The 21,372-nt window shown below is 41.2% G+C and overlaps 4 protein-coding genes across 4 annotated transcripts in view; 2 read left to right on the forward strand and 2 right to left on the reverse strand.

Annotated features, from left to right (window-relative positions):
• Window positions 1-394, reverse strand: part of polrmt (polymerase (RNA) mitochondrial (DNA directed)) — an 89,805-nt gene extending 89,411 nt beyond the window's left edge. Inside the window, exon 1 of the mRNA XM_086115405.1 lies at window positions 287-394. The gene's annotated coding sequence lies outside the window, so the exon portion shown is untranslated. The remainder of the gene's footprint in view (window positions 1-286) is intronic.
• Window positions 395-443: 49 nt separating this feature from the next.
• Window positions 444-5,609, forward strand: LOC147202558 (spindlin-Z-like). The gene is made up of 5 exons (XM_086115406.1): window positions 444-655; window positions 1,142-1,187; window positions 2,422-2,669; window positions 3,202-3,435; window positions 4,355-5,609. Exons 2-5 carry the CDS (start codon window positions 1,168-1,170, stop codon window positions 4,558-4,560), a joined length of 708 nt encoding a protein of 235 aa, XP_085971532.1. The 5' UTR covers window positions 444-655; window positions 1,142-1,167; the 3' UTR covers window positions 4,561-5,609.
• Window positions 5,610-6,328: 719 nt separating this feature from the next.
• On the reverse strand, window positions 6,329-9,648 carry micos13 (mitochondrial contact site and cristae organizing system subunit 13). The gene is made up of 4 exons (XM_086115407.1): window positions 9,498-9,648; window positions 9,018-9,174; window positions 7,995-8,052; window positions 6,329-6,848 (listed from the first exon to the last, which is right to left on the reverse strand). Exons 1-4 carry the CDS (start codon window positions 9,524-9,526, stop codon window positions 6,751-6,753), a joined length of 342 nt encoding a protein of 113 aa, XP_085971533.1. The 5' UTR covers window positions 9,527-9,648; the 3' UTR covers window positions 6,329-6,750.
• Window positions 9,649-11,582: 1,934 nt separating this feature from the next.
• hsd11b1la (hydroxysteroid (11-beta) dehydrogenase 1-like a) lies at window positions 11,583-18,710 on the forward strand. The gene is made up of 6 exons (XM_086116454.1): window positions 11,583-11,775; window positions 13,952-14,082; window positions 14,164-14,367; window positions 15,287-15,380; window positions 15,465-15,630; window positions 18,029-18,710. The coding sequence occupies exons 1-6, from the start codon at window positions 11,691-11,693 to the stop codon at window positions 18,210-18,212; spliced, it is 864 nt and encodes a 287-aa protein (XP_085972580.1). The 5' UTR covers window positions 11,583-11,690; the 3' UTR covers window positions 18,213-18,710.
• Window positions 18,711-21,372: the final 2,662 nt, after the last annotated feature.

The following is a 21,372-nucleotide window of genomic DNA, read 5'->3' on the forward strand; positions in this document are numbered from 1 at the left end:
AATAAATTAATTTAGATTGGACAAAAAAAGATAGTATGACTTAGTATTTGAAATTTCTTGAAATTATGACTTGTACCACATAATTGGGAGGTAGAATGAAGACTTATTTGTCTTATCTTCTAATTATGACTTAACACTAGTCTTTTTTACTTATGGAAAAAAAATCTTTAAATAAATTTGAGCATTTCAGGGGTTTTTATCAACGTGCTTTCCATTTAGAGGACAAATACATACACAATTCCAACCACACTAATTTTCTTAGGCCAAAATGCAAAATACTACTTACCTCGTATGCTGAGCAGGCCCACCAAACTTGCTCGTCCTCATTTCCCAGCGTCTTTTGCGCGCACGCCAACGTCTTCTCCGGCTGTTCACGACCAAACGGCATGCTGGGAGTTGAAGTCCTTTTCCTTCATCTCCGGCTTTTCACGAGGCTTTCGCGAGATTTCCTGGAGTCTCACTCCGTGTGGAGCAACATTTTCGTTGGAAGAAGAAACGAACAGATATGAAATCAGCGTGCAGGTGAAGGCAGACGTAAGGCTTGTCGGCTGTCAGTGGAACTTCTGAGAGGCGGATGTAGCTTCTAGCCGCCCCCACCTCTTGCCTCCCTGGAACGTCTGCATTGAGGTGGCGCTCGGACAAGCGAGGGAAACTGGTAATATGACACGACAGAATCAAACTATGACCTTATATGTTGGATGTAAGCGCGCACAGGTGTGTCGGCGCCTTCTGTAGCCTGCGTGACACCAAGTTTGAGACAGACGTTTTTATCCCATTTGTACGACAGTGTCATTTTGCCAACACGAGTTGTCCTTCGACACGGCTGGCGTACCGAACAAGGGCTTGCCAATTCCAAATTGTTACTTAGAGGTGAGCTAACTGCTAGTTAGCCATGCCAAACGGCACACACGCCCACATATATGCACATTATCGCTTCCATTGCGGGCGACGCAGTTTGGGCGACGTAAATACACAGTGGTTCCCAGGGACACAATGTTATTGGCTGAGGGGAGCTGTCCATCTCCGCGCGCTGGGATGACGTCAGCGGTTGGCGCAATTTGCCACATGTTTTGGGAAATGTTCCACATGCTGTATGTCATATGCCGACTGTAACTAAAACAATGTTCTCGTTTCCTTTTAGCCCGTAGCCATCAGATTTGTGGAGGCATGTCAAAGAAAAGAGGCAGGTATGTTCATACTAAGATAATGTTCATGAGATTAGGTTTATTGGATCATTTTATACTCCCAAGGGTCATACTAATATACTACTGTATAACAATATTTGGTGCAGTGATCAGCCAAATGTTGCTTAGTGTTTATGTTTTGGGGTTGAATCTTGTTTTTTTCTTTAATACATTGTAACACCAACATTGTCCTACTTACTTTGGACACTAGGTGGCAAGGCAGGAGAAGAGATGAAAAAAAATCTCTCTCCTGCGTTTCAACAAATCAAACAACCTTTGGCAGGACACACCTAGGAGTCGCAGTTGCTTGCTCCACCTCCTGCTCGGTGTCAAGGTCATCTAAGAACAGATTGCTCTTGTTTTGGTTCTGAACGTGGAGATGTGATTCTGCTGCTGCTCTGTACAATGGCGAGTGGGATACTTGTCCACCCTAAAATGTCCATTTTTTTTAAAATACATATACCATTTATACAAACAGTATAAATTGCTTTGTATGGCTTTACCGACACTGATGTTTTGGGTTGAGCATCCATCCATTTTCTTATCCGCTTTATCCTCACAAGGGTCGCTCGCGGGGCGTGCTGAAGCCTATCCCAGCTGTCTTCGGGCAGCAGGCGGGGGACACCCTGAACTGGTTGTCAGCCAATCGCAGGGCACACAGAAACGAACAACCATCCGCGCTCACACTCACACCTAGGGAAAATTTAGAGTGTTCAATCAGTGTGCCATGCATGGTTTTGGAATGTGGGAGGAAGCCGGAGTACCCAGAGAAAACCCACACAGGCACAGGGAGAACATGCAAACTCCACACAGGAAGACCGGAGGAGCTGGAGTTGAACCCGGTATCTCTGCACTGTGAGGTCGACGCGCTAACCACTCGTTTGGGTTTAGCATTTTCAGTAAATTAAAAAATAAAGTCAGACTGGCCTTTGCATCCTTATGCTGCCTTTAGAAGAAAAAGTTAGGACACATTAGCTCACGGCTCTGTGTACTGAAAACGGTGTACTAACTTTTTACTTGATACCTGTATATTAAAAACACGGTATGATGCAGCACAATTCTGCACCACTACAACCTATAATCAAGACAATTAAAAATAAAAACTTCAAAAATTATCACCAATAATGCAAGCTGTATAATGTTGTGAAGTCTGACAGCATTCTTGTTATGAATGTCATCACAGTATAAATAAAATAGTTCCTTCAGGGTCATACAATAACACACTTGTATTTGGCAGGAAGCGAAGCAGCGGGGAGCTGAGCGACGCCGGGAGCCCTGACCCCAACTGCATCCTAGGCGTGCGCATTCAGCACAACTGGCGCGAGAAGGGCAACCAGAGCAAATGGAAGGGCACCGTGCTGGACAGACTCGGCGTCAACCCATCACTCTATATGGTGAAGTACGACGGCTTCGATTGCGTCTACGGCATCGAGCTGTTCAAGGATGAGCGCGTGTCGAACCTGCAGGTCCTCTCGGAAAGTGTCGGTACGTCCACAAAAAAATTAATGCTTTTTTTATGATGAATAAATCGCCTTTTGGGGGCCCTTAACATGCCTGCTTATTCGCCAGTTTTTGCAAGCACATACATCCTATTGAAAATGCATTTTTTAATAAACAAACCCATAAAATTTACTCAGTCACCTCCCCCCACTGAAAGTTAAAAACAACTTTAGCACCTGACACCAGTTTTTCCAAAATTTCATGGACACATGTCACAACATGATGTCGAAAAAAATAAGTGGGTAATCGTCAAGGACCCGGGTTGGTTGAATTCCAGGGGGAACTCAACCAACTCCTACCAAAGAATTGGCTCCTCATCAGAGGCCGGTATCCTTTGCCTTTGGTGTCTCATGTGACTGATAGATTATTTCAAGGGTTTTACTTGGAATCATGAATGCAAGGGCTTGTTCACCACTGCTGAAAGCTTTAATTCTTCTTAATATTCTTATTACAGTGGTTGTGCCTCGAGTTGTACATGATTTGGTAGAGTGTTCATCAAGTGAATCTTTGTGCGCAGTAAACAACAGGATCAAGATACCCCCGGGGGCTGAAGAGCTGGTGGGCAAAGCCGTGGAGCATCTCTTTGAAAAGGAGGACGGTGAGAAGAACGAGTGGCGAGGGATGGTGCTCTCCAGAGCGCCAATCATGACCAACTGGTATTATATCACCTATGAAAAGGACCCGGTTCTTTATATGTACCAACTTTGGGACGATTACGCCGACGGGGACCTGAGGATTCTGCCCGAAGCGGGTACGTAACAGCGTGTCCTCGATGGCCATGTTAAATATGTATCAGGGCTGTCCATAAAAACGTGTGTCACGCTGCAGCATCTTGGGCTGAACCATTATGGAAAAATTGAAATGCCATTTTTTTCCCCCTTATTAATTGCGATTGCCATGTTTTATGCGATTCTTTTTTAGACAGTCCCTTTCATTTAGCTTATATTTTTAACAAACAAGCAATTAATCTTTATGAATTAAAGATAGTAGGATATTAAGGCAACTAATTATTAATATGAAAGACAATTTAATTCTCATCATGTAGTCTTTTAAGTATTCACCATGACAACATAATTCTGCCACACAAGTATGTATTTTTTCTCATAATGCCACTGGCTATTAACTTTCGCATGCGCATACTCCATGGCATTATGGGGGAAAAAAACCCAAATCTTTTTCTAATTATACCAGTGCCAATATGTTCAAAAATTAAATATTGTTTTTCTTAATTTTATGGTTTTATTATGGCTGCAGTGCGTGATTTATTTTTGGCTTTTGACTTTTGCATGTGCTTATCGTTGATTTTTTTTTCTCTTACGTAACACATTTTGTAGAACGTATTTTTTGCTCCATTGCAGAATTTTGTGCTGACAAATTTTCAACAGTGACATGTTATTTCAGACTCTCAGAGCAGTAAGTGAGAGCCCGGAGAAAAGTGCACCAAAGAAGAGAGTAGCATAAAGCTTTCAAATATACTGTGCAGATACAAATAAAATAATTATATGGCCACTCCTTCACAGAATTTCATCTATCATCTGCTGAATGTAACCCCTGCGATAACCAGGGCACTACTCTGATTGTATGACTTGTCTTGACCGTGAGGATGGAAAAGAGTGACAAGTACTTCAACGTGTTTGACCAAAATTTCTCTCTCCTTCTATTTTGTTCAGAAAACAAGCACCTGTTGCCCGCTGACAGGAAGCCCGGGGAAGAGACCGAGAGCCTGGTGGGCAAACAGGTGGAGTACGTGACTGACAAAGGTGTGAAGAGGACCGGCCTGGTCATCTACCAGGTCCCCGCCAAGCCCTCTGTCTACTACATTAAATATGACGATGACTTTCACATCCACGTCTATGACCTGGTGAAAACCACTTAGGAGGAGGAAAGAGGGGGGAGAGAGAGACGCAGTCCATCCCGCCCTTGCTCATCTTTCTAATCTCTTATTTAAAGCCATGGCAGAGTAGTCAACGCTTTCTAATTCATGTACGCTCTGTTTTTTTTTCTTTGTATGTTTGCACAGCACAACTGTAGCGTTCATCCGACTTGCCGTCTTTGTATTTTCCAAGTCAACTAGGCCATTTTTTTCAGTTTGCTGACACCAAGTTGGGATACAGCCCACTCCACATTGGAATTAAGTGGACTACCAGGGAATTAAATGCATTTGGGGGGATTATACTTAAAAGTCGGAACGAGTGTAATATCGCACAAGTGCTTTACAAGACATTGAGTGTTTAGCCTCTAGTTGGCTATATAATAAAGTGTGTCATTATCGCAGGGTATCTGCTCCTTTAACCGTGCATTCTTTGTACTGCTTGGATGAATTTTGCTTGCTTCCCAATGACACTGTACTCCACAAAAAAAAAATCATGAAGTGCCTTCAGGCTCTTTTCTTTCTTTGGCGCTATACTGTACGTACAGCAGCGGTAGGGGAACCAAATACTAAAAACAATTACAATCTGGGACAAATGTGTAACCGTAATATGCTGATAATACATAATTAGCAGTTGTTTTAAGTAATAATATGGATAAAAGGTTCCCCGCGTGTTTTAGAGATCATCACGTCTGAAGGCTTCTAATTGTTTTGCATTCAAGTGTCTTCTCAATAGGCAACTTGCAAACAAGCTCGCAGTCAAGTGTGTCCTGGTGCTTGTGTTTGGCAATAAAAATAAATAAAAAAAAGATGCAGGAAGCAAAACTTTCAATACAAAAATCGTCAGTGGTCGTATAATCTCTGTTGATATTGTCGGGAGCACTTTATTGTACGTTTACATGATTAGCTTAGTCCCCACCCGCTCAATAATCGGCTTCAATTTACAGGCATGATGGTTTAAAAAAAAATGCAGCACTTTCAGTATTTAATGTGTACAAGTTGTGTGAAATTGTCGTGAATATTTTATCCAAACAATAAACAGGAGCTCACACCAACCCTGGTTCTAGTTGTGTGATTTTTCAATGAACTGTTCACCCAACTCATGGGAGTAGGAATTGGTAACATTAAAAAAAGAGATAGCATTGACACCCATTTTTTGCCTCCAATTTTCTTTGCACTTCCTTCTGCACCTGGGAACTCATTTTAGAATTTTGGTTATGTATTGATTCAAGCATACAGCCTTTGACTTCTACATGTTCCTGTATGTGTAGATATGAATGCAGATAATGATAAGTGGAACACGGGGGCAGTTGCAAAACTTTTGATAACTCATCTTATCTGAGGATTTTTTTTTCTATCTCTGAAACTTGTAGAGGTAAGTAACAGACATCAGACACACTTAAAAAGACATTAAAAAGTCCGCCTTTAACAAGATGCTACTGTACTGTGAACATCATATAAATTTGGCAATTTTATATGACCATTATCTGAACCATTTCATCCTCACGAGGTTCGTGGGCGTGCTGGAGCCTACTCCAGCTGACTTCGGGCAGTCAGCGGGGTGCACACTAAAGTGGGCGCCAACCAATCGCAGGGCACACGTTGACAAACAAGAACCATTCACACTCACAATCACACCTACACCTATCGGAGGGCAAATCATTTCATGAGTCTGCAATTAACCGAAGATGAACGCTTTTGGAAAGTAGAAGCATGTCGATGAAATATCAGGCCAAAAAGTAAAAGATTTGTGGAAGAGAAATAAATTGTGCAGTTGGTTGTTTATTTTTTTTAATATTATATTTCTAGCATTATGTACAATACCACAACCTACAATTGAATAACTTGTTAGACGTTTCTTCTTTTGAAGAGAGGCGGCGGGGGGGGGGGGGGGGGGGGGGGCTTTGTCCTATCAGGGGCCATTTTAGTCCTGCAAGTGGATGATATGATGTCTTGAAAAATGTTTCTGATTAAACTTGGACCATTTGTGGGCTTTTTAAAAAAATATCGATTCCTCTGAGGTCTTATTTGCCTTTATAACTCCATGGCTGGGTTCTCACTACAAACACGTGGCTTTACCTGGCCTTCCCCACCTTTGCTCAACAGGCAACAACGCTCAAGGACATGTCAGTCAAGTGCAAAGTGATAAAGACTTTTGATAACAATAATCTGCTTGCCTCCAGGGATGTTAGTGTTTCACTTGGCGAGGTCTTTAACGTATTGCAAGCCTCGGGTGGAATATTCGCTTGCTTTTCTGGGGGCCTCCGACAGAGCCGAAATGGACGTCCGCACCCCTTCAACAGAGTGAAACAAAATACAGCAGGTTACTTATTTGGAATGAACAAGAAAGTAAAAAGTCAAAGCATAATATATGATCATGACTGTAACTGAAATTTACCAGGCTGCTATATGCAATTAGATTTTTTTTCCCAACAAGTCCACAATATTGGAAAACACTACACTGTCATTAGTTAAAGTATTGCTGCAACTATTAAGTATGAATTATGTTAACATTTGTGTATGCAATCAATGTTAAAATAAGCACAATGGTCATCCAGGTTTTGAGTTTAAATGTTTCCTGTGTCGCTGTTTAGTTGAACTCTGTTTCTTTCCGCCAAGCAGAACAGGAAAATTATATTCATGATTTTATCTACAGTAGACTTGATTATTGGTACCGTCTTCTTACTGGCCTCCCTCAAAAGAGCATCAAACAGCTCTCAGCTCCTACAAAACGCCGCTGATGGGTTTTGACCAGACCAAAGAGATCAGATCTTATCACTCAAGTTCAAAAGACTTCACGTAGACTCCCAATCGGTTGTAGAATAGTTTAAAAAAAGTTTGCTACTGGTCTATAAATCACTGAATGGTTTGGGTCCTTCATAAATCGAAGAAATGCTGATTGAATGTACAGTAAACCCAGTGGGGCTCACAGATTTGCAGAATTTGGACAATTAGTGGAGCCCTGAATTCAAAGTAAACACGGTGACGCTGCATTTAATTATTATGCTGCACTCAATAACCGTGAAGTCAGCCGGCAGTACAAATGCTTTTAAATCCAGGTTAAAAACACTGCTCCCCCCGACCCCTCCTTACATACCTTTGGTTTAAGTCTTCTATAAAAAATTTAATATGACATATTTTTCTATTAAAAACCGATTCTTATTTCTTCACTTTAATTTTTTGTTTTCTGTTAACGTGTTCAAATGGTGTCATTGTATGTTATTTTAGTAAGATACTGCTGTTTCCTCTGTTTTGCTTCAGAATGTTGTTAACTGGTGTGTTTGTCAAAGCCTTTATGTATGTGTCTTTGCTTGCATGAAGCACATTCCATTGCCTTGTGTATGAAATGTCCTATTATAAAAAATGAAGCCGCCTTGCGTTATCGTAAGAGTTTTGCTCATGGTTGAGAAAATAAATCATTTTATGTTGTTGTTGCTCACCAGAATTCCAAGCCTGGACTGGGGAGAATTCAACCTTGGGTACTGCTGGAAGTTGAGCCTGAAGAGACAGTCAAATAGATTACACTCCATTCAAATTCCATTTCGTGACATTAAAGTTTATATGTTCATGTAGATTCTCAGGTCATGGTATTCCGGAAAAGTTGCTTTGAGGTAACTGGACTATTCTCGGTTGTTGCCTTTACAGCAGCTTCCTTACTTTTTGTTATTCTACTTTCTTCCTTTCATATGATGAATAAAGGTTTTCTTACTCTTATTATTGAAGATGTTTCACCTTAACCCTAATAAGACGCTATCCTACTGAGCGGTGAATCTTTGTATTTGCGAATGTTGATTTTTCTTGTCGCAGAAAAAAAATGTTTGTGACCGATAAAACTTTGTTAATGTCAGTCTTAATTTGTCATCCAAGATTTCACAGTCACGGATGGCTCATAATGAACTAGTTTGCGCAGTAGCAATATACAAAGTCACACGACAAATGCAGCAATGCCCAGTTCCTGCCATACTTAGTGCTTTGACATTGTATTAATATTTATGGCCTGGAAGTAGAGATGCCACAACAAGGCAGGCTACACGTTTGCCAAGGGCCCGAGCTGAAGTGTAGCCCAGAGAGAGGGATGTCATTAGCCTATATCTATGATCAAACACGGTCAGGTTTGACTGTACTTACTGTTTTTCATTTGATTGTTTGGCATCTATGGTCCACACATTTGTTTATACAAATATTTATGGTAATTATAATTTGACTGACTCCTATGGGATAGACGAGGCATCACGCTGAACAAGAAGGCACGCTCATTTAGGAGGATATTTACTGGTTTTGATTTGATCTTTGTTTTTAATTTATGGATGTAAAAGTGTTTTTCCAAAAAGAGTTACTGTAACTTTCCTGCTTTAATGTAGCCAAATGATCGACGTTACATCACTGCCGTAGGAATGAACTCCGTCGTAAGAGGCGAACCTCTGTTTAGGCTTCCAGTTATTAGGTTGATACGAATAGTGTACCTCCAAGCCGAAGTACTTCATCCACTCCTCCATAGCGGGCGGTATGGCCGCTCTGGCCCGCTCCAGAGCATCGAAGCCCTGCTTGCTGGTGCCCAGGAGTCCGGAGTCATGGGCGACGTAAAGTGCCCCTCCTGCAAGGGTCACCTTCGTGGCCAGTCTGGAAATTACGTTCGAAGAAAGACGTAAGCACACTTTTCGACCAACACGTCATATTCGATTATATCATGTGACTTCAATGTGTCCTTTTTTTGTTTTTGCTAACTGTAGAATATTAGCTCATTCATTCAGCACGTTCGGAAACGTACAAAACAGAACATAGCAAGAATGTGTTGAACAGTATTGACTTAATTAAACGGACAGCCGATGACAGGAAGACAGCCCTAGCTTCGCCTGGTGAACTAGCTAGTTTGTTGTACGTTTCAATTTAGCTGACTCCTACAGCGGCAACAAAGTATGGCGTACAAGAGAGAGACGATTTACTTGATGACGGGGAAAATCTTTGCTGCCATGGTCCACAAAAGAACGCTTTTCTTTCAAACCAATGCCGATTCTTGGTTGACGAAGCGCCCCTAAAAACAGACCGGACTGAAGGACACACTGCTGTTTGTCCACAAGAGGGTTTCAATAAAGTTTCCTTCAAAGACGAGGTGTGTACGGCATGTGTCGTAAATCATTTTACGTTTTCAATTTCCATGTTTCTTTTTTAACCTCATACAACTAAACAAACTCTGCTGTATTTAAAAACACGGTCGTTTAATAGATTCCGCAAATAAAATGACACACGATATTTTTTCCATTTATTCTCACAATTTGCACTGCCGGACGATGAATATTTTCAGCATAATACAATGTCATTCATTACACGAGTTTACATATGAGGAGAATGGAACGCAATCTGTATGTGTGGTCGTAATTTGTAACAAAAGCCCTCGCTGGCATCACATACTTATATAAAAACTGGCTCTATAAATACAGTTGACTTGACTTATGTATGATATGTTGTCTAAGTCTGTGGTTAGCAGTCTATAGGGCACTTAAATGCTCATTTTTCGGTCACATGACTGTGAGGTAGTGTACAGGTAGTATGTTGTGGAATTGTTGGAGGGTGTTCAACTCATGCTACGTTTACAAACTGCTAAGTCAGTAGCTGATTAGCAAAGATGCTGTAATTAAACAAATCGGTTACCTCAAGTTCATTTTGGTTAGATAGATCGATTGATCTTTATTTATATAGAGCTTTTACAACAGCTGTAGCTGTCACAAAGCACTTAACAGAACATCCATCCATACATACATTTTCTGATCCGCTTATCTGAGCAGTACGCGAGGGAACCCTGAACTGCTTGCCAACCAATCGCAGGGCACACAGACGAACAACCATCCACACTCACACTCACTCCAAGGGACAATTATGAGTCTTCAATCAACCTGCCACGCATGTTTTTAGAATGTGGGAATACCGGGAGAAAACCCACACAGGTACGGGGAGAACATGCAACCTCGACACAGGAAGGGCGGAGCCAGAATCAAACCTTCTACCTCTGCACCGTGAGTCCAACGCGCTAACCAGTCGCCCACCGGGCCGCCTTTACAAAACATTGAAAATAAAATAACAGTAATAGGAACACTCTATATTGTCCCGAGGTGTGAGTATGAACACGAATGGTTGTTTGTCTATGTGCGCCCTGCAAGTGGCTGACAACCAATAATCATCGACAATAATACAACGTATACGCAGATAGGAAATATTTAATAGCAAACATATTTGCTGAGACGAATAGGAAATGTGTAAAGATATGTTTGCTTTTTTTTCTATTGATATTGATCTGACCCGAGTCTTGTTTTGATTGCAAAAATGAACAATCTCCCCCACCCCCAAAAATTGCTTTCTTTCTATTAATAGAGATCTGACCTGAGAACATCTTTTTGCACTATTAAAAATGAACATCTCAACATGACAGTAGAATAAATTGTTAATTCTTGATATTATAAATATAAAATGTTCGAGCCTCGATGAGAATTTAATGAACAATCGCTCAGAGCACATCCTGATTCTAATTTAATAAGGCATAATATTAAAGTACAGTTATCAATTTTACAGTCACTAATAAAGTATAGCTTTGTACTAGTTTGTTTTACAATTGTACAAATGTTCGAGCCTTGGTATCACTTGAATGAACGAACCACAGGCACTTCCTGACTTTTCTTTCATAAAGCGTAATTTAGTTTGTCTGATTGGTTGTGCCGTAGCATTGTGTAATCGGCCAACGCAGCAACCCCCGAGCCGATCTGACAGACAGAGTACATCTCGTACCTACCCCCGGCAGCAAGTTCTGGCACGCACTTGTGTTGTGTCACAAAATGTTTTACTTCATGACAATGAAAAAACGACACAATACAGCCATTTTAAAAACATAAAACCACTTTCAGTTTGATAGCTTACCCCCCCCCCCCCCCCCCCACACCCAAGTTTGAATTCCTTATTTGAAGCATGAGGGCAGACATTAACATTATCTTAACTGCGCAACACACACCCTTTTTTTGCACATGCCAAGAGGGGAGGGCTCACGTAAACACTGCCCTCGATTTGCGATTCACTTCTCATGCAAGGTACTTTCGTCAGCTGGGTGTTTTTACTTGCCGACTTAATCTAAATTTTAATTAGTTTACAACATGAAAACGTTGACCAAAGTGCTGCTCACGAGTGTCACCGTGGCTCTGCTCGCTGCCAAGTGGAACGCGCCCACCTTCAATGCGGGTAAGCCCTGAGCACTTAATATAAATAAATAACGTTAATTAATGATTTTTTTTTTTTTACTCGAATGAATCGTGGGGGCTTTTAATCAATGCTATGTTATGAGTGATGCAATGTAATTATCAGTGATGTACAGTATAAAACTACATTTTCTATTTACATATGAAGTATGATTTGGTGCTGGATATGAAAAAAAAAATCAAATTGGACAGTATTTGAAACTTTTTCTGGTTCAAACGTTACAAGACACTACTAGAAATGGGATGCAATAGTGGATGTTGTAAAAAGTAAAGCAACACTCTCCTTAGTTGGGTTATGTAACTAAATGTGATCACTAATGTTCATGACAGTATTAAAGTTATTTTGTAGTGCATGATTCAATTGCTATTTTTTTACACTTCCCCACCCCAAAAATATACTTTATTACATAATTTACATTTTTATTCTCATCACTTGATCATGTATGTTCTGAAAATCATTGTGCACATACATATATATATACAGTATATATACTGTATATATATTTTTTATTCACAGACATGTCCGTACAGATTATTTATGTGCACCCTGTATTCTATCATACTGTATATTCAATGGAATCATGTCTGTAAATAACATACAGTACAGTAAGTGCATAGTGACTTTATGAACACACATTATAATTCTATTTTTAATTCCAATAGACAGGTTTACCATATTTTGACGAGTTGCAGGTCGACATATTGTTTTGTTTGACAGTTCATTTGCTAATTACCTGTAACAAGCTCAACGAATTGTGAATTACTGTGCTTGTCTGCAGCAATACAAGTGGGAGAGACAAAGTCGCGATTCACCATTCGCAGTAGGCAAAAATTTCAAATCAAAGCTGGAGATTGTGGCTTTCACAAATAAGTAAAGTTGACCTCTTCCCGTCCGAATGCGGGGTACATACATACGTGTTTGTTCTGGACACTTTGTTGAATTGTAAGATTTAACGCCTCACAACGTTAGAAAACGCGAGTTGCATACTACGCCTACAGTACATACAGGTATTTCTATTTATGTTTAGCAATGTAAAATTTCTACATTTAAGATTTATAAAATATATATCTTATGTTGGATATCGATCAGTTGTTGTCGTGGAGTTACATTAAAAGTACACACATGTCAGAAATGTAGAATGGCAGCTGACTCTCACCATGCTAACCACTATTTAGCATTGAGGCTAATGTTAGGCAAAGTCAGTGCTGTATTAGCTAAAGTAAGGCAAGCTGGCAACTGTTATATTCTGTAAATTTTGACTCCTCATCTTAGTACATATAAGGAGACTGGAAAATGTATAACATAGCTAATTTTAAACTGATTAGTGAAGAAGAAAAAAAATCAAGAACAAAATGACTGGTCTACACTGTCCTGTGCTATGTATGTATTATTAACCATCAGGCCCATTAATGACAAAAAATTAATATTATTGTATGATTGAATGATATTATTAAATAGCGTACATTTATAAACAGTAAAGTACAATAATGTATTGTGGTTGTTCCACTCTGAGCCCCTCCAGGAGCAATTACGATTCATGCTCTTCCTATAAATTCTGGGTAAAAGGAAGCCGCATAATACAAGTGGGCACTCAACAGCATATTTGTGTTTGGAGACCAAGTTACCACTGCGTGACGTCGGCAAAACTTTAACGTTTTCCCCTGCGGAAGAGTTTGTGAAAAGAGTTACAAATTTAGTGTGTCATCGTACATTATTTGACATGCTTGTGACTCAGACCATAACAGGATGTATTCAGATTGTGGCGTTCCGAGCATTTAAATGAAATCACGGGAGGTTGGAATGGAAACATGTAAGGGAACTAACAAAATTCGGTTTAGTGGTAGTCCTAGACCGCAAGAAAATACAGGGACTCATTTAACTAGTCATTGATAGCCTGTGCAAATTACAGATGAGAGCATCTAATTCATGAAAAGATCAAAGTTTTTCTTCCAACAAAAGGGACTGGCTTCCACTAATTCATTTTGAAAATGGCATCCAGAGAGAAGTATGGAAGGAAATTAAATGTGGCGATGTCCTCATACTGCTGCTACCCCAACAAAAACGTACATTGGCTATTTTAGCACCCTTTACAAATTTTGCACCATATTGAACTGAAACATACTTCTTGGCGGAAATGTTTTATTTGATTTTCTTTCAGAATCTCTCCGAGGTGCCAAGGTCCTAGTGACCGGGGCTAGCACTGGTATTGGTGAAGAAATGGCATATCACTATGCCAAATTTGGCGCCCAGATCGTCATTACAGCAAGGAGGGAGAAAGTATTACAGCAGGTTGGTCAAAGGGATTTTATTTGATTTCTTTAAAAGGACGACGGGTTGTGCGTCCGTCAACCGTTATCCTGTGGCCTTTAGGTGGTGGAAAAGTGCCTTAGCATGGGAGCTCAGAAGGCTCTTTACATAGCAGCAGACATGGCCAGTGACTCTGACCCGGAGAAGGTGGTAGATTTCGCTCTCGACCAGCTCGGAGGTTTGGACTACCTCGTTCTCAACCACATTGGACCAACCCCCTTCAGCATGTGGGAGGGGGATATGGAGCATGTCAGGTGGCTCATGAAGGTAATCTATGACATCGCAACAACAAACTTTGCCTTGACGTAAGTTGGAGTAAGAGTGGTGATGATTTTTGAAGCTTTAAGGGTGTGTATTAGGCCGAAAAAACAAGAATCATAATTATTTTGTTTGATATTGAAATCCCAGTTACCAAATTGAATTATTCATCGATTTCAAAAGTTTGGATTTATTCAACTACCAAAACTCAATTTGAGCTGCAGCAAAGCACTTTACGTATAACATGAAATAACAAGAATACAACAACCAAGACGGTGAAAAGGAGTCAATTGAAACACAAATTAATGACACTAACACATGTACAGTAGACACCAGAAAACAATAGAACAGTGCCAGTTTCATGCTGGGTGAAAGAGCCAAACAATAAAAATCTGTCTTCAGACGAGTTTTAAAAATGGGTTTTCCTAACATTTGCTAACAGGGGATTTCCTAACATTTAACGGAAAGTCACTTCAGAGGAAAGGACCGGCAATCCCTTCTGAGGTGCCGCTTAATCCTCAGCACCAAACCCTTCATGCATGAATATGACTAAATATATATGATAATACATTACTGTTGTAATCAGTGTTGTTACAAGTGAATTTGCAAGAAACATGAAGTTGACATACATGATGGCTTTTATGGGACACATAAAATGCTATTATGAGCCAGTTCTGTCCCCAGGACCTTGAGTTTGACACCACTGTGCTCACCCAAAAAAAAAAGGCAGATTTGGAATCAGTTTTTTAAAAAAGTAATCAAGAAAGGTTTACTTGGATCTCTGATTTAAAAACAATAGGAAAAAAATGTTGACCATTCTTATCTTAAAACATGTTCAAAATATTTGAAAACAAATCTATGATTTCACTTAACAGAGACTTTATGAGCAGTTGTGAAATCCTCGTGTGTTTCTGTGGCCCTCCCAAAGGTCAACTTCTTCAGTTACGCTCAGATGACCTGGAAAGCCCTCCCCTCCCTTGAGCAAAGTAAAGGCTCAGTCGTAGTTGTTTCGTCTCTTTTAGGTAAGTTCGCAATCTCTCCTACATTTGACCTGAAATCACGATTGTGCCTTATTTTTAACAAGACTATTGTTGACACCCCAACAGGTAAGGTGACCAGTCCTTTTGTAGCTCCTTACATATCAACCAAATTTGCCTTGAATGGTTTCTTTGGGGCTCTTACTCATGAGCTGGCCATGAAGAGCAGCAACGTATCCATCACGACGTGTACACTGGGCCTCATTGACACAGAATCAGCCATGGAGAAAGTCAAGTAAGTTTGCGGTGGGAGCATGTTGACTGAGGCGAGCACGCCAATGCTGAAGCACATCATTTGCAGTTCAGATTAAAACTGGTCAAAGTTTAGAGAGGAACGGTACAAATTGACAGAGATGGGCAAGTTACAAAACTCTGCCAGTCCATCATTCATTATCCGTCAAGCGGCCTTGGCACCTGTCCGTCATCATCAGCCTCTCATGTTTTCAATCTGAACCAAATGATAATGGTGAGTGGGTGAGTCTATCACAGTGGTTCTTAACCTTCTTAGAGGTACCCAACCAGTTAATATGCACATTCACCATACCCTTCATTAGTGAAAATAAATAAATAAATAAAAATATAACATACACACACACATAAAAATTCCTCGTCTCACCCCCCCTCGGGTGGTGTCCGTCCCTCATTCAGCTCGGGTCCTCTACCAGAGGCCAGGAAGCTTGAGGGTTCTGCGCAGTATCCTTGCTGTTCCCAGCACTGCACATTTCTGGACTGAGATGTCCGATGTTGTTCCCGGGATCTGTTGCAACCACTCATCTAGTTTGGGGGTCACTGCCCCGAGTGCTCCGACCACCACAGGCACGACTGTCAACTTTACCTTCCAGGCTCCTCTCTGAGCCCTTGGTATTTCTCGAGTTTCTCGTGTTCCTTCTTTCTGATGTTTCCATCACTTGGGACCGCTAAATCCACTACAACGGCTTTCCTCTGCCCTTTATCTATGATCACGATATCTGGTTGGTTCGCCATTACCATCTTGTCAGTCTGGATCTGGAAGTCCCACAGGATCTTCGCTCTGTCATTCTCCACCACCTTCGGAGGTGTTTCCCATTTTGACCTTGGGGTTTCCAGTCCATACTCCGCACAGATGTTTCGGTAGACTATGCCAGCCACCTGGTTATGGCTTTCCATGTAGGCTCTCCCTGCCAGCATCTTACACCCTGCAGTTATGTGTTGGATCGTCTCAGGTGCCTCTTTGCACAACCTACACCTTGGGTCTTGTCTGGTGTGGTATATCTGGGCCTCAATGGCTCTGGTGCTCAGGGCCTGCTCCTGAGCAGCCATGATGAGTGCCTCTGTGCTGTCCTTCAGGCCACTGATAGGACTTCTTGAGATCTTAGCTTTCAGGTCAGTTGCTGCCTCGCTCAGCATTTCATTCATTGGGGCTGGCCTCCCAATCTCATCATCTGCATTCATTGGGGCTTGTTTCCCAATCTCTGGTATGACCTCCTCCTCTGATCTGGCAGCCTGGGGCCCTTCACCATGGAACCTGCGTTGTACCTCATCAATCTCAAGTTGTGACAGCAGTTGCTGTTTGTGGATGTTGGAACACTGAGTTACTAGTTGTTTCGTGGTCAACCATTACTGTGGGTTTCGAAGTAACTATTTAGCCCACATTCTCTGCATGTAACCCCTCTGACTAGGGTTGCTTGAGTAGTAGCATTCCAACAGAGCCATGTTATCGCATCTCGCCCATCTCCGCTTTGTTCCAGTAGCCCATTTTTCATCAAGGTGCTCTGGTTCCCCAGCACCTGACGCAGACCTTGTTTGGCCGGGCGCCAGTGATGGCTAAGTGGGCGTGTCATAACTAATTGACATGTTGAGTCGCTTGTGTCTTACCCTCCGTGGCAGAGTCTCTGTCGAACCCCTGAGACGCTTCACCAATCCCCTGGGGTTCGATCGAACCCAGGTTAAGAACCACTGGTCTATTATGTTATTTTAACTGTGCTCCGTCATCCCTTCCGTCAGTAAATTTCACTGGTCCACTAGTCCATCTATCGTCACCCCCTCAAAAAAAACATGTCATAGTCCAACACATGAAAAATCATACTTGATTAAAATGTCAAATGTTGTGCACTTTATATCAGTGTGTCTGCATCATATGGTAGCTGCTCAAAGAGCTTTACACACACACACACACACACACACACACACACACACACACACACACACACACACACACACACACACACACACACACACACACACACACACACTTGTCTCTTTGTTGCATACCGCCACCTATTGTACATAAATAATCAACGCAGTCTGTTCAAGCCAGCCGTCCGTTATAACAAACAAGCACACGCTGGGACAGGCAGGCGTGTCAGTCATCAACAAAAAGGGTGTGTGACAGTTATGGACTGAGAGGTACGTTGGAACTTGACCTGGTTAGTGACAATTACATTGACGGACGAAAAGCCACTACTACCCAATACACAACCCCCCCCACCCCCACAAATAAGTGGAAACAGCGTGGCGCAGGAGCTCTTTGAGCAGCCACCATATGATGTAGTGACAAACACTCAATCAGACACCATTCCAGTAAATGAATGTATTTTCACGTTGGATCCACTGTGGTTAAATTTCCAGATTTTTATTTAGTTTTTGTGTCCTAGGGACGTCAGTCACGTACCAGCATACCCAGCCACCGAAGCAGCGTTGAACATCATCAAGACAGGAGCCACCAGACAGCGCGAGCTCTTCTATCCTTGGTACACTTACATCATGACTGTTGCAAGAGACTTCTTCCCCGATGCCAGGGACTACTTGATACAAAAGTCCTACAGCTACACGCCATAAAATAAAAATGTCACATGTTAGGGCCACGACAGCCCTCACTTCCAGTAGTGGCTGAGGATTTTTGTCACATTTAAGATGAATTCTTATGTGTTACGGTTTTGTCTTTGCTATGGTGGATTCAACAAGACCAATTCATTGATCTTTTGAAATGTTTGCCTTGTTACTGCATTCCTCACATGCAAACAGATCACGCTTCGAAATATTGTGTGCACAAAGCGAGCTCTTGTTCCACATCAAGCTTTGCGCACAGAGCCAGTGACAAAATTGCAGTTTGTTCTTCCAAACCTCAAACCAAGACAAATAATCTTAATCAAAAACCATGGGGGCAACTTTTTTTTTTTTAAGCATCTCAGTTTGTGCTGAAGCGGCAGGTTGAGACATGTTGCCGGAGACGCAAACTGGAAAAATACTTCATAGGTTGTAAAGGGGAAGAACCTGCTTCTTGAAACTGACTACAGAAATGGTGAAAGAGTCCAATAAAAACGGAATTATACTCGCTTCTCATCTCTTATTCGTTACAATTTCTTCCGAAGCAAGCATAGCAGGCTTAAGCACTGATTAACGGGGTTCCTCAATTGAAAGTTAAAAGAGGTTCAGATTTATACAGTATCACGAAGATCTTGAATTACAGTTCTGTCCTAAATGCTCTGTCACTACCCAATCTTGGTCAAATACATAAAAACCACAATTACAACACGCATTTTTTTTCATGTCTAATGTCTTTTAAAGGTTCCTTACTCAGTGGGAGTTGTCTACGATGCAGGATTTACAAAGTCATTGATTTCTTATACGTGGAATGTATATATATATATATATACAGTATATATATACACTATGTATACGCACACACACACACACACACACCACACACATATATTATCATCACTTTAGGTCACATTTCTTAAAAATGTCAGTCCAGTGATCCCTCGCTATTTCGCGGTTCGTTAATCGCGGCTTCAGCGCATCGTGGATTTTTTCAAACATATTCATAAAAAAATAAAATAATAATTCCCCATTAACGGTGATAAACGAGGGATTACTGTATAGACCTGACATTAATACATTTGTAAAATAATCTGAAACTTTTTTTTCTTGCTAACAACTGCAAAGAAGACTAGCATTTAAAATAAATTTATATTAAAAAGAACAAGTACCAAATTTGCCAGAAGTTTTTTTTTTGGCACGTTTCACTTTTTCTCTTCCACCCCGCCCCCCAAAAAAAGCTCCAAGTTATGCAATTCATCATCATACTGTATTAGTTTCAGTGAAGTAAAATGTATCCTAGGTGGCGCTGTTGTCTCAGTTATTCATGTTCCATCATAAATTGAAGGGCCTCAGAGGTTCGAAGATCATTTGGAAGTTCCAAAAATAACGTGGAAGTTCCAAAGTCACTTAGACGCTCTAATGTCACTTGAAAGTTCCAAAATAACCTGCAAATTCAAAAGTGGCGTGGGACTTCCAAATTTTAGGAACGTAACTTCCATGAAAACGTCCACATTCCAACTAAAACTAGGTGTACGTTTGATTAGGGTTAGCTTTGAGCTCGCGCCGTGAAATGTCATATTCAGTCCTCATAAACTATAAATAAGTCCGGGTAGCGATGTCCCATATATGCAAAACTGGTGGTGCCACCTTGAAAGAGTTCGGCCTTTGTGAGTGTACCTTTTTAATCCACATGGGGGCAGTAGTACCAAGGCAGTGAAAGCTTTTCAGCGGATTCAAATTGGCATTTCATTTTCAGTCATTTTTGTTTTCAGTTCAGGCAAAAACAAAAGCAACACAGTCAGTGTCCCATTCCAACAACATACAGTATTACAATAACAAATGAGCAAATTGGTTACAAAAAGGGAAGTGCCTGAAAGGGAGTATGAAGAAAAGTTATTTAATCCCAGCCCATCTACCATTCAAATTGTTCATACTAACTACTCTACTACTACGATACAATAATAAGCAAGACCACAGAGCGGCACTACATTTTTTTTTACAATTTGTAAGTCACTGTCCGTCACACACACACACACAAATCATAATGTATTTAACGTTGATACGATAGGGAAAAACAGATTTCTTGAACATCAAAGTTGTTCTCGTTTTAATTGTCAGAAAACCTCCCTAATTGTATCACTTCTCCCCTCCCCAGTTTCCTTTTTCTCCATCCCTGGATCCTTCAAATCTCTGCTCTGCTCTATTTTGTCATTCCAAAGCGGGCTACGGTTGTGACTGCAGACTTCCAGCAGAGTGAGGCTTTCTCACTAGGTTCCTTTTGTGTCTTTGATCGCTCCTTCCAAAGGCACCACAGGCATTCTGTGAAGCTGTTGGCTCGATCCGTCGTGGTGGTCTTTGCTTTATTGTCCTACATCCTTGCAGTTGTACCCTGCTGATCGAGACACCCCCTCCCCCACCCTTCCCATCAACTAGTCTCAGCAGCTAGCAGCTAATCTTCTAGTACTGTATGCCCGGAGAGAGCTGTCATTGCCAAAAAACAGAGAGACTGCAAAGCAAGGGTATGTGTAGATGTGATGTTTTTGAAAGGTTTCACTCACTACATGGCATTGTCCAAATGTCATTTTCCCAATTCGCATGTCAGTCGGTCGGAGTTACGGCAATGACTTATCCAAAATCGTATTTTAGAATTGGTCTAGAATGGGAATAGTGTTCCCTCACTATATTGATGATTTTGTAGGGGCCCCAATCTAATCCGTGCTGAATGGGTTTGTACAACATAACTGTAATGCCCTCCCACGTAGGAAAGGAGAGCCACAGAACAGTAAAAAAAAACAAAGAATGAGCACACTCACACTTGAGCTGCTGTCAACCACAGCTCACGCTCACCCACTGATTTAGATTCCAACCTATACAGGTATGTGTTGCCATGTCAGTCTAATCTACCTAGAGCCTTCAGAATCAGAAGTGCTAGCCTACGTCACCGTGACTATATTAGCAAAGGGACTGTTTCAATCCAATTTCAAATTTGCCTGACCCTGTTTTTCAGTCCATCTGATTGGTTGGTCAGACCAAGTTTGACTGGCAAAACACATCAAAAGCAATCGCACATATTAATGCTGTCAGGGTCCGGTAAGGGCCGGACAGAAGTGGACTCTCAAAACACAGGCTCAGATAAAATGTACACAACAAATATTTTAGTCAATAAATACTGATT

Source organism: Hippocampus guttulatus, chromosome 7 (genome assembly GCF_054856545.1).
Source record: "Hippocampus guttulatus isolate MCC_2025c chromosome 7, RoL_Hgut_1.0, whole genome shotgun sequence".
In the NCBI taxonomy this organism is placed as follows: Eukaryota; Metazoa; Chordata; class Actinopteri; order Syngnathiformes; family Syngnathidae; genus Hippocampus; species Hippocampus guttulatus.